This window comes from Culex pipiens, chromosome 2, assembly GCF_016801865.2.
Source record: "Culex pipiens pallens isolate TS chromosome 2, TS_CPP_V2, whole genome shotgun sequence".
Classification (NCBI taxonomy): Eukaryota; Metazoa; Arthropoda; class Insecta; order Diptera; family Culicidae; genus Culex; species Culex pipiens.
Genome location: NC_068938.1, coordinates 203,636,306 through 203,653,914, shown reverse-complemented (window position 1 = coordinate 203,653,914; position 17,609 = coordinate 203,636,306). Strand labels below are relative to the sequence as shown.

The window sequence follows — 17,609 nt, the reverse complement described above, 5'->3', positions numbered from 1 at the left end:
TACGGTATTTTGTTATAATTTTAGTTCCTAACAAAAAAAAATGTAATTTAATGATAATGTATACAAAATTTCACTTAATTTGATACCCTATCGCCAATTTAGAATTTGAGTATTTTCTAAAAACAAATTTAGTCTTTTCCAAGAAAACTCTAATGAAGTAAAAAAGCGTATAAAATTTCGCTCCGTGTGGTACCCATACTGCAAATTTAAAAAATTTAGTTTTTTCGAAGAAATACCTTATTTTTGTAGAAATTTGAGTATTTATAAAAAAAATCTTTAATGAAGTTAAAAAGCATACCAAATATTGCTACGTTTGAAACGCATATTGAAAATTATTTAAATTTGAGTACTGAGCAAATCTCACAGATTTCGGTCATTTGATTTTTTTATATTTTTTAATCCGACTGAAACTTTTTTGGTGCCTTCGGTATGCCCAAAGAAGCCATTTTGCATCATTAGTTTGTCCATGTAAATTTCCATACAAATGTGGCAGCTGTCCATACAAAAATGATGTATGAAAATACAAATATCTGTATCTTTTCAAGGAATTTTTTGATCGATTTGGTGTCTTCGGCATAGTTGTAGGTATGGATAAGGACTACACTGGAAAAAATGATACATGGTAAAAAAATGGTGATTTTTTAATTAACTTTATGTCATTAAAACTTGATTTGCAAAAAACATTATTTTTATTTTATTTTTTGATTTGTTTTAGGGGACATCAAATGCCAACTTTTCAGAATTTTCCAGGTTGTGCAAAAAATCTTTGACCGAGTTATGAATTTTTCAATCAACACTGATTTTTTTCAAGAAATCAATATATTGATCGCAAAATTTTTTTAGCTTTAATTTTTGATGTAAAATCAAATTTGCAATCAAAAAGTACTTCAGTAAAATTTTGATAAAGTGCACCGTTTTCAAGTAAAAGCCTTTTTTAGGAAACTTTTTTGAAAATAGTCGCAGTTTTTCATTTTTTTTTTAATTAGTGCACATGTTTGGCCACTATTGAAAAAAACATATTTGGAAAGCTGAGAAAATTCTCTATATTTTGCTTTTTTGAACTTTGTTGATAGGACCATTAGTTGCTGAGATATTGCCATGCAAAGGTATAAAAAAAAGAAATTGATGTTTTGGGACCATCCATAAACCACGTGGACACTTTAGGGCCCCCCCTTTAGGAGGGTATGGCGATTGTCCACGATCCATACAAAAAAGTTTTTTTATGGACAATTGTTCACGAAAGGGGGGGGGGGGGGGTAAAAGATTCCCAATAAAGTGGCCACGTGTTTATGGAAGGTCCCTTTCCAAGTCTCAGCCAAACAACCCACCATTTTCTAATTTCGATATCTCAGCAACTAATGGTCCGATTTACAATGTTAAAATATGAAACAGTCGTGAAATTTTCCGATCTTTTCGAAAACAATAGGGTAATTCTCCGCCAACTCACACAGCAGTTGCCCCGACCCCTCTTCGATTTGCGTAAAACTTTGTCCTAAGGGGTAACTTTTGTCCCTGATCACGAATCCGAGGTCCGTTTTTTGATATGTCGTGACGGAGGGGCGGTACGACCCCTTCCATTTTTGAACATGCGAAAAAAGAGGTGTTTTTCAATAATTTGCAGCCTGAAACGGTGATGAGATAGAAATTTGGTGTCAAAGGGACTTTTATGTAAAATTAGACGCCTGATTTGATGGCGGACTCAGAATTCCGAAAAAACGTATTTTTCATCGATAAAAACACTAAAAAAGTTTTAAAAATTCTCCCATTTTCCGTTACTCGACTGTAAAATTTTTTGGAACATGTCATTTTATGGGAAATTTAATGCACTTTTCGAATCTACATTGACCCAGAAGGGTCATTTTTTCATTTAGAACAAAATTTTTCATTTTAAAATTTCGTGTTTTTTCTAACTTTGCAGGGTTATTTTTCAGACAATAACAATGTTCTACAAAGTTGTAGAGCAGACAATTACAAAAATTTTGATATATAGACATAAGGGGTTTGCTTATACACATCACGAGTTATCGCGATTTTACGAAAAAAAGTTTTGAAAAAGTTGGTCGTCATCGATCATGGCCGTTCATGGTCACCCGCGACAGACACGAACGACGAAACAAAGAGAAACGCAAAAAGTAACTTTTTCAAAACTTTTTTTCGTAAAATCGCGATAACTCGTGATGTTTACAAGCAAACCCCTTATGTCTATATATCAAAATTTTTGTAATTGTCTGTTCTACAACTTTGTAGAACATTGTTACACTCTAAAAAATAACCCTGCAAAGTTAGAAAAAACACGAAATTTTAAAATGAAAAATTTAGTTCTAAATGAAAAAATGACCCTTCTGGGTCAATGTAGATTCGAAAAGTACATTAAATTTCCCATAAAATGACATGTTCCAAAAAATTTTACAGTCGAGTAACGGAAAATGGGAGAATTTTTAAAACTTTTTTAGTGTTTTTTCGATGAAAAATACGTTTTTTCGGAATTCTGAGTACGCCATCAAATCGGGCGTCTAATTTTACATAAAAGTCCCTTTGACACCAAATTTCTATCTCATCACCGTTTCAGGCTGCAAATTATTGAAAAACACCTCTTTTTTCGCATGTTCAAAAATGGAAGGGGTCGTACCGCCCATCCGTCACGAGATATCAAAAAACGGACCTCGGATTCGTGATCAGGGACAAAAGTTACCCCTTAGGACAAAGTTTCACGCAAATCGAAGAGGGGTCGGGGCAACTTTTCCCGATTTCGTGTGAGTTGGTAGAGAATTACCCAATATTTTTTTAAATTTTTAAATCTCGACTAACATTTTAAAAAGACGTCATATTGAATGATTGGCCCTTTTGAAATGTTACTCTTGATTATTAATTTTTGGAAATATTTTATGTCACGCAATAGGGGGGGAGGGGGGGGCTGTCTGAGCATGAGTGACATTGCGTGTTAAGTATAGGAAAAGCGTGACAACGGTGATGAGGGGAGGGGGGGCTAATTTTGGCTGATTTTAGCGTGACGTACTTTATGGATGAAACCCAGTCCAGACTCGATTATCCGATAAGATGGCGGCCAAAATGGCGCTGATAACATATTGAAAAAATGTATTTTTAAATTTAAAAGACAATCAAATATTAAAAAAAAAAACAAAACATATGATTCGATTATCCGAAGTTCCATACAAACCTTTGGAAAAAACCAACTTCGGATAATCGAAACTTTGGATAATCGAGGCTTCGAATAAAACAGTCTGGACTATAGTTTGAAACTTACTATACTTCCAAAAAAAAAATACATTCTTTCACTAAGAATTGAAAACTTAACATGATTTGGTTGAATTGAGTCGATTGTAGAAATATTTAAAAAATTAGTTATCCTCCATTATCGGCGATAATATTACAGCTGATAGAATTATCAAAATAACGATAACAATAACGATGGATTATTGTCATCGATGCGCGTGAAATTTATCGTTATCAACCCTGAAAATACAAAAGTACAAAAAAATACAAAGTTTTTAAATAATTTTGAAACTTTGAGACTCCAACTTTGAATTTGAAATAAATGTTTGGTAACCCTTATTCCCTTCTACAACCCCGTCCTACAAGGAAAAATCGCAAAAATAGCTCACCGGTTGATGGCATGAACTGCTGTTTTTCTCTGTTGAGTTTCCCCTGCTACCACCACCGAGTTCCAGACGGTGCCGATTGTCCTTCCCGGTGCGGAATGCCATAACCTGAAGCGCTGCGGTCTCCGACAAGAAATTGTCCAACCAAATGAATCAGAAAACGGAACAGCCCTAGAACCGAGTCGTTGCCTGCAAGAGGTATAGTAAAGGCTTGTTGGGTGAAAATTTTTGCTTCCATTTTTTTTCTCTTGTCGATGGGCACTTAGAAAAATGTGGAAATTGTCATAGAAATTTCGTGTTAAAAATAATAACTGACTTTTTTCAAACTTCTCTCCGTGCTTCCTGTCAGGCAAGTCTCCACCCTTCCCCCACGATCGGACCGGATGTTATGAAAACCAATTTCCGTGATGTGATTGGAATTTTTTCCCAGCCATTTTTCATGACTCGTCGTTGTCGTCGCCAGTCAAATCGTTGTCGTGGTCACCCCTTTTCGTTCGTCCCAGCCCCAAAGTCAGCAGGCTACAGGTACTTGTCCCATCATCATCGAGATATAGGGAAGGGATTTAGAGAAATTCTCACCCAGGCTTCGTCCAGCCGAGTCGAACGGAGAGAGCGGGATAAAAGTCGGAAAATCTTGAAAACGACGTGTTTGCCAACCGTTTTGATTTGAATCACCGCTGATTGGTTTGCCGGATTGGCCGGTTGAGGGTTTTTTTTTTGCTTGTTGTCCTGATGCTTCTTCAGTTTTTTCCAGGATGTCCGGCGGACAGTTTTGCTCGGAGAAGAGAGCGAGGCTAATGAATTCGATCGTCGTTGGTGAAATTGTACCTCGCTCGTGGCAACATGTGTGACCATGGTTGGTTGCACGGCCCCATTATTCATAAATTCTCGGGAAAACTTAATTGATTAATCATTATGGCATCAACCCGAGTGGGTGCTTGTTCTCACTGGTGTGGATGGGTATGAAACGGTATCTGTATATTGGCACGTGAGGGTGACGTGGGATGTACGTAATTTAATTACACTGGATGGCACAATATTATTATTTATATGTGCCTTTTTGAACATATTCTGAACTTTTTCTTCAAGAGTTGTATAAAACTTTCTAAATATGTGATTTTTTTAATCTTAAAAATATTTTAATTATTTGTTGACAATTTTTGATGATATTCTTATAATTTTCTTTCACTTTTTTCTGATGGTTAAATATTTCTGATCATTTTTTGGCAGGTTCAGTTGGTTCTGTTGCCATATCCATAAACAACGTAAATATTTTTTTTTGAAATTTCAGACTCCCCCCACAAAAATATGTGAACGACCGAACTAACTCTCTATCCCCATTAAGTGTACACGGGGTTTGTGGATGGCCCCCATCCGAGCTACCGATTTCACTATTTGAAGTAATTTTGCAAAAAACCTTGACCTTATGAAATTACAAGCTGTTCCACTATTTTGTGATTTTTATTCTATCCTTTTTTGATCATTTTCTGATCGTATTATTATCATTTCCGGGTTAATTAACAATGAATTTCTGATTTATTGTTGGAACATTGCTTGAAATTGGCATTTAATATGTTAATTTTCTGATCTTTTTTGGATAAATTTGGAATATTTTTTTTTATTTTTCATTATTTTATTGTTTCTAATAAGGCTGGTACAAAGTTGGTCCGAAAAATCAGGGGGCAAAAAAAATATTTTTTCAAAAAACTTCAAAATTTCAATGGAAATTTAAGTGCAATCAGCTGAAATCAATTTAAAATGCATTCCCTTGCGTTTAGAATCATTATTAGCATGTTTGGGTTGATTAAAAAATCTTAGAAATTTTTGAAAATTTTCGATGTCTGTTATCGCAAAAAGTTTTTTTTTTCGCTAAAATTATTGTTTTCGTCAAAACTTATTTTTTTTAACAAATGATTGCAAAACAATTGAACTGGTGTAAACTTCATTTTAAAAAACTTTTCCATGGCAATGCTTGTTTCTTAAATATTCAAATATCTATATTTTTTTATTTTTTTTTTTTCAAACAAATCTTAATCTCACTTTTTTAATTTTTTGTCAAAATAACACATTTTTTAATTTTTGTTTTAGACGCAAAATTATAGGGCTAATATATTTTTTTAATGATCGGGATATTCAGAAAAAAGTGTTACGTGGAATTCGATTCAATTAGACTTTTTATAGAGTTTAAATAAATATGACACCGAAGATATTTTTTATATGGTTTAAGGTAAACATTTTAAATACTGTCAAACAAATGAAAAGACACATAATATATTCAAAAAGCTGAGAAAATTTCCAACTTTTTTTTTATTTTTTTCTGGCTTTATGTTTCTAGAAATTAGTTTTAATGTTTAGTTTTTGTTTTATTTTATATTAAATCTGGAAAAAAAAATATTTCTGGTACTAGATTTGGCACCATGCTAAACGCTAGCGCAAAAGATGCCACTTTCAGTTTTTTGAAACACATTTAGAAATTTTGAATTTGAAAAACACGAATTTTGGGAATTCAATTTTCAGTGAAAAAAAAATTGTCTAATAAATAAACGGCCGTTTTTTTAATTGATAAAAAAAACACAAAATTTAAAATTTCAAATTCAAAGTTTTTAAGCAAAATGTATCACAAAAAAATTTGTACATTAGTGGAAATGCTCGTATTTTTGGCAGGTTAAGCACTCGCTCCTAACTCCATCCAATTTGCTGATTTTCACTATTTAAACAACTAATTTTGCAAAACTTTTGATAGAAACTTGCTTGCTCGTTTCTTATTGAGCTACTTATAACTCGGTTTCAGTCGAAAACGCTTTAGATGAGCTTTAATGGAATGTCAAAGTGCTGATATGGCAACATTAGAGGCACGCTGGAATTAGATGCTGTTCCCCTAGTACAGTAATGCTGTTATTGAAATTAAGCAAGATAGCAATAAATTTATGGAAAGTCTTTTCAATGACTTTTTATTTGCGATATTTTATATTTTTTCGTACATAAATTTCTCTCATTTTTTTCTACATTGTCACAACATTTTTAATAACTTTTTTCATGGTGTGGTAATTATGGGATTTTTTGAAAAATATTCAAAACATTTTTCAAACGTTTGTTTTGAACAGTCGTAACAGTTTTATTAAAATATTTTTTTCGCAATTTCGTTGTGAAATTTACTTTGTGCAATTCCGTCGTGAAACTACTTACTTTTCCTGTCATTCTTGAACGACGAAATAGCCTACTTTTCTGTACCAAAAATAACAGAATCGAATAGCAACACTTTTCAAAATAAATGCTGAAAAGTTCTACTTTTCAGCACTGAAATGGGTGCTGAAAAGTTGAACTTTTCAGCACTTGTTTCGAAAAGTAACACTTTTCAACATTTTTTTGATTTAAACGATTTATTGACAAAATACATGAAAATTCAACTTAAAATTTCACTCAATGGGTGTTTTTCGAAATTGCAAAAAATGTTGTATGGAACTCGTTGCAAAACTTGATTTTTTCAGCGCTCGTCGTATTTATCCAACTCGGTGAACCTCGTTGGATAAATGTACGACTCGTGCTGAAAAAATCCTCTTTTTGCAACTTGTTGCATAAACTACTATTTCCTGACATTCTCGAATGACGACACAGCCTACTTTTGATCACCAAAAATAAGAGTACTAAAAAGTCACATTGTAGTGCTTAAAAGTTTAACTATTCATTTGTCTTCATTATGAGCATTTAATTCTTTCGTTGATATTTTCTTTAAAAATGTTTCTTCCTTTTTTTTAAATTTTTTTTAATAGTTTAAAAATTCTATTTATTGCACAGTCGGAAAAATCGAGGCAAAATACGGACTTAATTGATGCTGGTCTATTAGAACTTTCAACCGAGACTTTTCTTTTGTGAAAAATTCCGAGGAATCGATTGGTTATGATGAGAACCCGCGGAAATTTGCGTAAGGCCCGTTTAAGGCCGATTTACCCTGTTTTTCAGTTTTTATTAGTTTTAAATATGTTGTTGAAATGTTCAATATTTTGCCATTACTTTTGCTTATGTTAAAATTCCGAGGAATTGATTGGTGATAGTGAGAACCCGCGAAAAATTCCAATGTACCCAATTTTTTGCTGTTTTTATCAGGTTTAAATATTTTGCTGAAATGTTCAATCCTTTGGCATAACTCTGTATCAGGTGAAAAATTCCGAGGAATCAATTGGTGATGATGAGAACCCGCAAAATGTACCTGAAACTCATTTTGATCTCTAGTCCAGAGAAGAAAAAGTTTTGTAAATATATGGAACATTTCAGCAACATATTTAAAGCTAATAAAAACAGCAAAACAGGGTAAATCTGCCTCAAACGGGCCTTACGCAAATTTCCCCGGGTTCTCACCATCACCAAACGATTCTTTGGAATTTTTCACAAAAGAAAAGTCACTGTTGAAAGTTCTAATTGACCGACATCAATAAGGTCCGTTTTTTGCCTCGATTTTTCCCACTGTGCATTGTTTCGCAATTTCTTTGTTGTTATAAAGTTGCCTTACACTGATCATTTCACTTCTATTATTTTAATATTACAGATTCGAGTTTTTTTTTTTGTTCGAATTATATTACTCACTTCGTGTTCTGATAGTTTTGTTATGACCATCTGTTTTATATTCAATGAATATTCATAGGAGATTTTTTATGGTGTTAAATTTAATCTGCATTGTAAAAGGTTCAGTGTATTTGTTGAATCTTTCATTTTCTGTGGAACTGGAGATTCTGCTGATGAGATAACGATCGATGGCAAGTGATAATGAAATCTTCCATCAAGTGAAGGGTCGGTATCCGTTCTGGGGTTAATTGACGAACAAATAATGCATAAGTGCTTAAGGTTTCAACTTGCTCTTGGCTAAATTGGGTAATTTTGTCAATTGTTTTATTTGTTTCTTTAATTACTGGAAATAAAGTAATCCTGAATCAGCTTATCAAAATTGGATAGTTATAATATAATTTCAATCGAACTATCAAATAATCTTACTCGTTTATTGCATTTTTTAAAAAACTTCTAAAACTTGCCATTTTAACTGTTAATTACAAAATCATCCTATAAATTCCTCTCCTTCCAGTTCATCGGCACGCAGGTCTTCCTGTTCCTGGCGACCATCGCCGGCTCGGCCATCATCCTGGCCTACTCGACGACCGACTCCAGCGTCCAGCCGCTGATCCGCCAGACGATGCTCCGCTTCATCAGCACCTCCGAGTACCCGCACTCGTTGGCCGCCCTCAAGCTGATCCAGGAGAGTGTGAGTATTTTTTAAGATTAATTTTTTATTTTTTTATGTGAAAATTATTGAAAAAGAAAAATACCTAACTAAAATGTAATAAATTCCTCAAACCATATTTTGGGGCAAATTACCTCACCACAAGAAGTGTCTGTGGGGGGGGGGGGGGGGGATGCCTATTTGAAATCCGACCCAGGTCCTTAATGGATCTCTGTTGACTCCGGCCCATTTGCCGAGTGTTTCGGCCGGAGAGGAAGCAATTAGCACGGAAAAGCTTTCATCACCACGAAAACCGAGACGCTGGAGTGAGTGCAAATGTTTGACTTGGAGTAGAACAGGAGCTCTTTCTCTCCCTCTTTTCAAACAAAGCGTGGGGACCATCCATAAACCACGTGGACACTTTTTTGGGAATCTTTTACCCCCCCCCCCCCTTCGTGGACAATTGTCCATACAAAAAAAATCTTTTTTGTATGGATCGTGGACAATCGCCATACCCCCCCCCCCCCTAAAGTGTCCACGTGGTTTATGGATGGTCCCGTGTCTGAATAATTGAAATGTGCGCCTAAAGTTAGACACATTGTCCGTTCGAAGTAATCGCCCCAAGGTAGGCTAATCCTTTCGTTTTACGGTGTGCTGTAAAATTTCTGACAGAAAAATGTACCCTCTTTTTGACCAGAAGGGGGGAGTACAATTCCAATTGTTGAAATGTTTTCGTTTGAACTTTAGGGGAGAAAACTCCACAATCATCAGACGTTCCAATAGACGTTCGAATAAAATAAAACCAAAAAGAAGCAGAAAAAACCAGCAAAAGTTCAAGGGCCACAATTTTTATCGTGGTTCGATTCGGTTGGATTGAGCTGAACAAACACACTCAGACTCTAGCACGGCATTCGAAGTTCCCTTCCAGAGAGGGGTTCAACTGGTTGATTCTGCGGACTTCCTTCAACTCAAAGTCAAATAGTAGTGTGTGATGGCCTTTTTTCAAAGTCTCTTTTATTACGTTCAAGAGGAATTGAGATGAATGGAAACCATTCCTGCCCCTATCAGGGTGGGTGTGAGTGGGGGTGAAAGTGAACAAACAGTTGTTCAAAAGTCTTTTTCCGGAATATAATTGGGTACTCACCGGAAGTGCCTCCGAACCCGCACTTGATGGTTGCGTTAGAGATGTGTGATTTGAGGGCACAGGGTTTTATTTTGAAATTGAAATCATTGCGTTTTTGAGAGTATGTTTTCAAGAGTTTAACAATTTGCTTTGAAGTTTAAATGATTAAATTCATTTAACTTTTATCATACAATACCATACATACAATAAAAAAAATGTTTGAATTGTTATTTTTTGAATCTAAAAAATAATCAAAAAAAGTCACAAACATCACTAAGAATTGCAAAAAAAAATTACCTTAAAATGATGTTGCTCAAAATTGAGATAAATTATAGTAATTATTTACGATGATTCCGATTCATTTTATTCAACAAATGAACCAATCTAATTTGAGATTCAGGTCATCAAAGTTGGAGTCTCAAAAAGGATTATAGTAGTTTTTCGGAAAGTTATTTAACTTTTTTTTTAGTCTGAAATCGAAAAGAATCCATAAACCATTTTTTTTATTTGATATATTTTTTAGAGGTTTTGTACGATTTTTTTTTTTGTATTGCCAAAAACTCATAGTTTTCTTAAGTGTTATTTAGTGTAATTGATAAAAATGTTATTAATTTTTTCCACAATCTCGATATAAATCATTAAATTTGATATTAAACCGAATCAATTGAAAAGCTGTGTTTTTAACAAATCTCGAGGATTTTTAATAACATTAAAAAAATGCGATTTCCTGTTGAATGACTTGGCCCAATTATTTTTTATTCCAAAACTCTATGATAAATTGTACCATTAATACCAATAACTCAAAAAAAAACAAATGCTGTTTTACTGTTTTAGAAACTTTCCAAAATTTGATTGTTAAACACTTCAAAAGTAGGAAGTTGGACAAATATGTGGATTATTCTGAAATTAGTTTTTAAAAATTGGTTACACTGTTTCTCGAAAAGCCAAATACTCAATTAATAAAATAAACGTACATTTTGAAATGATTTCAAAATTTTAAATGCCCAACATTTTGGACAGTTTGAAAACTTTTTAAAAGGTACGTTTATTTAATTCATTGTATTTGGCTGAAAATTCGAGATGCAGTGTTGTAAATTTTTTAGAACTAATTTTAAAATAATCCTCATAGTTGTCCAACTTAAAACACTTAAAAAGTAGGAAGTTGGACAACTATGTGGATTATTATAAAATCATATTTTGGAAAGTTTCTAAAAAAGTTTAAAACTAAATTCAATGAAATCAATGGGCGTAATATTGAAAAATATAATTTTCAAAAGGACCACAAAATTTCGAAAATAATAAAAATTTCAACATTGAATATTAGACCATTAGTTCCTGAGATATTGGCATTAGTGGTGTGTTTGGATGAGACTTTAAAAACTTAAATTTTCTTGTTTCTTTTTCTTTTATTTGCATTTTTTCAGCAATCAGAGGTCATCTCTTAAAAAATGTCAATTTTATTGGAAATTTTGTGAACCTTTCGAAAAAAAATATTTGAAGGAATGGACAATCATGGGCACTATTTAAAAAAACGAGAGTAATTCATTATGTAGGTTTATCTTGAACTATATAAAAAAACAGTCAAGTACTTTTCGATTGCAAATTGAATTTTAAATTAAAACTGAAAAAGAAAAATACAAAAACTTCTATTTTTTCCATAAAACATTTTTTTTTAATCGTAGCTAGGCGGCAACATTTTTGTCTATACTTTACTATGGCTCAAAAGATGCGGTTTGGAACTTTGAGAAATTGAATTTTGTAAAAAAAAGTCAAAGTTACCTTAAAAATCGGCAAAAATAGTCCTCATTAGGTTAAATATTCAAATATAAAAAACATATTTTATTCGCGGAATCAACAAATGATAAAATTTAATGAGAAAAGTTATTTATTAAAAAAAGAAAAGCAATCAATTGTTCTGCTTTGAGATCACTTTAGCTCGTTTGAAATATTTTGAAAATAGGTAAAATTTTCATGACCAGTTCGACAATGAGCATTTTTCGCCAATTGTTAAGTTTTTTTTAAGTTAATGAAAGGGTCTAATTTACTTAGTAAATTCAATTTGACTACCATTTTATTTTATTTGTAGAATTTCAAAAGAAAATTGAAAAGTCAAACTTGACAGTTTTTTTAAATTAATGATTCAGGCTTTAAAATATTATTCTAGTTACAAAAACCAGCCCTTTTCTGGAATATTTTAGTTTATTTCGTTGTCCCGTGACATTTTCAATAATTTTGATGATTTAATTTGATGGTCTTAGTAAAAACTGAAAATTTTAAGCCACTTAACTTGGAAGCAAAATATAGAATTAAGTGCACACAAATCTTTTCGATTATTTAAGCATTTTTCACGCTCCGTGAAATTTTCGTGAAATTTTGTGTTTTCGGATAGCGGTCCCCGTGAAAATTGCACTTTTTTTGCGTAAAAAATCACGAAGCCTAGTCCTCGTCAATATCTACAACTTTGCCGAAAACACCAAATCGATCAGAACATTCCTACAAAAGTTACAGATTTTCGAATATTTTCATATTGAAATTGTAGGGAGCCTTGTATGGGTGAACGAATGACACAAAATGGCTTCTTTTGTCAAAAAGAAGGACCTCGCAAAGTTTGAACCAAATCTGAAAATATAAATAAAATTAATTTTTGGTTGAGATGGAGAGTTGCTCATTTGGCAGTGTTGCCGATTTTTTAGGACATTTTTTCAAACATCAGAAAATAATTATATTCACAGAACATTGATTAAATCTACATTTTCAAAAAAAATGATTTGTTTAAAGTGTTATCAGACCGATACAAATGTTTTTTTTCTGAGGGACTCTATTTCAGCAGCTTTTAATTTAATCTTTAAAGAATTAAAATTAGATTCAAAGTCAATCTTCAAATTGTTTAGATAAAAAATCTAACATATATTATGATGTTAATTTATATTTTCACTACTCCTCCCTTTGAATTCAACCAGAGCCAAGGGACATAAACCTTGAAAAAAAAAATCATTTGCGTTGGCCTGATTACACTTTATTAAACAAAACTAAGCATTTTTTTATAATGTAAATTTGTTTTCACAAAAATCTGAAATCTGAAAATCAAATCAATGTTCTGTGCAATTAATTATTTTTCCAATGTTCAAAAAAATGTCCTAAAAATCGGCAACACTGCCAAATAATTTTTTCCCATCATGATTCAATATATACTAAAATCATGTTTGTATGGACAGTAGAGTGTAACAAAAATGACTTTTTGGCGGGCATTCAAGGGTTTGTTCCGGTGGGCATACTAAGCCCAAATCCAAAATATGAGCTTGATTGGACGTAACAGGAGCTGGCGCTCCGCTCTTCAATTTTAAATGGGATTTAACCCGTAAAAAACGATTTTTTTCAAAAATGTCACTTTTTGAGGCATTTTGGCCACTGAAGCGTTTATTTTCAACATCATTGGCGTCTAGGGCGTCGCGTTGCGCGACGCATATCTTTTTTGCCGGGACCGATTTTTCGAAAAAAATGCCAAAGTTTGAAGGCCTGTACCGAGCTCTAGATTGCTCCAAATTTCAATTTTATATACATCAAAAGATGCGCAAGGATCTGGCCTACACGCCAATGATGTTGAAAATAAACGCTTCAGTAGCCAAAATGCCTCAAAAAGTGACATTTTTGAAAAAAATCTTTTTTACGGGTTAAATCCCATTTAAAATTGAAGGGCGGAGCGCCAGCTCCTGTTACGTCCAATCAAGCTCATATTTTGGATTTGGGCTTAGTATGCCACCGGAACAAACCCTTGAATGCCCGCCAAAAAGTAATTTTTGTTACATCCTAATGGACAGCCAAGGTTACCAGGTCTGAATCAATTAAAAATATGGAAAAATCTGACAAGCCACTTTCTTCAATGTGTTGAGCGAAGAAAGGACTAACCATCTAGATGAATTAAGTTTATTTGAGATTTTTTTTTATCGAATTGTCCCTCAAACATCTGTCATTGCCAGATTTATCTGGCATCTGGCAACTCTTCTTTTTCGTCACGGTAAAGAAACGGTAAATTATTAAAAAATAGTGTTACCAAAAATAAAAAAAATAAGCTAATTAAAGCGTTTATTCTTAGAAAACAGGCTGTCAAAATTCTAAACTATCAATTTCTCCCACCTTCCACAGATCGGCTGCTGCGGCGCAGACGGCCCCAACGACTACATGGTGATGCGCCAACCCCTTCCCACCGAGTGCCGTGACACCGTGACCGGAAACGCGTTCTTCCACGGGTGCGTCAACGAGCTGACCTGGTTCCTGGAGGACAAGTCCGTGTGGGCCGCCGTGATGGCCATGATTCTGGCTGCGATTCATGTGAGTAATTTAAAAGCTGTTGATTTGACTTATGACTTTCTTCACCCGCTCAATTTCGAGGCGGAAAAGTTATTTTGATTAAAAATGAAACATTTGAGGTGGAATTTGGGGGAATCTGCTGTGGTTAAGGATTTTTCACACACGCACGTCGCGCACGTATGGTAATTTAATTTGAATTGCTAATTTTTTTGGGGGGCAAATGTGAATATTTTCGTCTCGATGGATGGGTGTAATATTTCCTGTTTTATTAGCAAAATTTTCTGGTGGTAGGAGAAGGCGAAAAGAAGCTTTGGTGGAATGAAGATTTTAGGGGCTGAAAAGCTTGGAATAAAAGCATTTTTCAGACTTATATGTAAAGGACTCAAGAGAAAAAAAAAATTTTAGGCTTTAATAAATTTTCATTTTTATTATTGTTAAATCTTCAAATTTTTATTTTTTTTGTGATTTTGAAAAATTAAAAGAAACAAATTTGATTTAATTGAACCTTTACTTTTTTGTTAATTGTTGTATTTATTTTACTTTAGCGAAATATTAAAGTCAAAGCTATTTCCGATATCATAGAGACTTTCCTGATTTCGGATACTCTCACGAGCGCACATGTTGCTTTTCGACATTACCTTTTTCTGCCATTTTATCCCAAGAAAATCCTTGGAAAACCCCCGCATTCCCAGAACCATTCCTTCTTACTACCCGAGCAAATTAACTCTTCCTGAAAGCATGTTATGCCTCCAACCTCCGCCATCCTGTCTCTTTCTCTTTGCCAGAAAATGATGTTAAATTAATTGCGTTTTCGACTCGAGCATTTCCCTGGAAAAAAAGACGTCGAGTCACGAGCGGCAGAACGAGGAAAAATCTCCAAAGAAGATCAAGAGATTTTCTGGGAGCTTTTCTCGAGAAAGAGTAAAAAAAAAATGGGAAAACATACTTCCGCCCGGAGGATCATTCCGTCGATTGAACTTGTTGCATTTATGAAATTAAAATCGTTTGGAAAAAAAAATCTCAAAAAGAAAGCAAGGATTGCCCAGGGAGGATCTTCGTGGAACGAAATCGGCCGGAAAAAAAGAAGAAGTAATCCGTGCAAATACAAACACAGACTTTTGTGTTTGGACAGTCGTCGTCGTCGTCGTTGACTTCTGACTGTTGAGAGGTTGACTTTGACAGGATTCCGGAACATGTCCTCGGGCCATACACACACAGAGAGTACAGCGAAGCAATGGAAATGTTTGACAAACATGTCCTGTTTGAGCGATTATTATCGAGCTATGAGTGGGTGGGTGGTTTTTTTTTCTGAGAGTTTAATCTGGGAAATTGAATTTTTCACTCGCCTTGATGGATATATTTCCATGAACTTTGATGTTATCAGAAACTTGAAATCTACAAGATAAAAAAAACTTCAACAATCTCTCTTTTAATTTTCAGACCGCCAACACCGTCCTCGGCATCGTCCTGGTTCAGGCTCTCAAGCGTGAGGAAGAAGCCATGTACAGACGCTAAAGCGAAGTGACTACCAACCAAGTGCAACATCATCAGTTTTAAGAATATGACAGTTTTTCCTCTAATTTTAAGGTCTAATTTACAAACGCGTAGAAAAATAAGCTCAGCAAACCCCGGAAACTTCCAAGTACACAACCCAACCACACAGGTCGCAAATTGTTAAGAACAACTTCATTTTTTAACCTAATTACGAGAAATAAAAGTTCTTCTCCCTGGTTTTGCGGGTGAGAAACCCCCGAGATTTGAATGTGCGCTTTGGGAGGGTGAAGTTTTTTTTTCAACTCTGACTCTGTTGAGAAAACGCTCCCACTTTGGTCAAGGTGACAAACACTCAGACACAAGTCCAATTAAAATTTTCTCCACTGCTCCTCGATTCAATTTGCAGTTTTCAATTATGTTCCATTATTTTCCCTCTGGTAGCCGAGGTCCAGGTGAGGATGTCCGGTTGAAAATGGTGAAGTTACTTGCAAGGAGTTGGATGGATTTTTTTTAAGTTGCAGAGAAGTAACAAAAACAAAAACAAAAACAAAAACAAAAACAAAAACAAAAACAAAAACAAAAACAAAAACAAAAACAAAAACAAAAACAAAAACAAAAACAAAAACAAAAACAAAAACAAAAACAAAAACAAAAACAAAAACAAAAACAAAAACAAAAACAAAAACAAAAACAAAAACAAAAACAAAAACAAAAACAAAAACAAAAACAAAAACAAAAACAAAAACAAACACAAAAACAAAAACAAAAACAAAAACAAAAACAAAAACAAAAACAAAAACAAAAACAAAAACAAAAACAAAAACAAAAACAAAAACAAAAACAAAAACAAAAACAAAAACAAAAACAAAACAAAAACAAAAACAAAAACAAAAACAAAAACAAAAACAAAAACAAAAACAAAAACAAAAACAAAAACAAAAACAAAAACAAAAACAAAAACAAAAACAAAAACAAAAACAAAAACAAAAACAAAAACAAAAACAAAAACAAAAACAAAAACAAAAACAAAAACAAAAACAAAAACAAAAACAAAAACAAAAACAAAAACAAAAACAAAAACAAAAACAAAAACAAAAACAAAAACAAAAACAAAAACAAAAACAAAAACAAAAACAAAAACAAAAACAAAAACAAAAACAAAAACAAAAACAAAAACAAAAACAAAAACAAAAACAAAAACAAAAACAAAAACAAAAACAAAAACAAAAACAAAAACAAAAACAAAAACAAAAACAAAAACAAAAACAAAAACAAAAACAAAAACAAAAACAAAAACAAAAACAAAAACAAAAACAAAAACAAAAACAAAAACAAAAACAAAAACAAAAACAAAACAAAAACAAAAACAAAAACAAAAACAAAAACAAAAACAAAAACAAAAACAAAAACAAAAACAAAAACAAAAACAAAAACAAAAACAAAAACAAAAACAAAAACAAAAACAAAAACAAAAACAAAAACAAAAACAAAAACAAAAACAAAAACAAAAACAAAAACAAAAACAAAAACAAAAACAAAAACAAAAACAAAAACAAAAACAAAAACAAAAACAAAAACAAAAACAAAAACAAAATGATTTTATGATTTTATGATTTTATGATTTTATGATTTAATGATTTTATGATTTTATGATTTTATGATTTTATAATTTTATGATTTTATGATTTTATGATTTTATGATTTTATGATTTTACGATTTTATGAATTTATGATTTTATGATTTTATGATTTTATGATTTTATGATTTTATGATTTTATGATTTTATGATTTTATGATTTTATGATTTTATGATTTTATGATTTTATGATTTTATGATTTTATGATTTTATGATT

General features: G+C 32.7%; 1 protein-coding gene across 3 annotated transcripts in view; it reads left to right on the top strand.

The window, feature by feature from the left end:
• LOC120429552 (tetraspanin-2A) overlaps positions 1 to 16,014 on the top strand; it is a 215,985-nt gene extending 199,971 nt beyond the window's left edge. For all 3 annotated transcript variants that reach the window (XM_052708810.1, XM_052708811.1, XM_052708812.1), the window contains 3 exons: positions 8,695 to 8,871; positions 14,096 to 14,281; positions 15,701 to 16,014. In XM_052708810.1, the coding sequence (XP_052564770.1) occupies positions 8,695 to 8,871; positions 14,096 to 14,281; positions 15,701 to 15,775 (438 nt within the window). In that variant the 3' untranslated portion in view covers positions 15,776 to 16,014. The remainder of the gene's footprint in view (positions 1 to 8,694; positions 8,872 to 14,095; positions 14,282 to 15,700) is intronic.
• Positions 16,015 to 17,609: the final 1,595 nt, after the last annotated feature.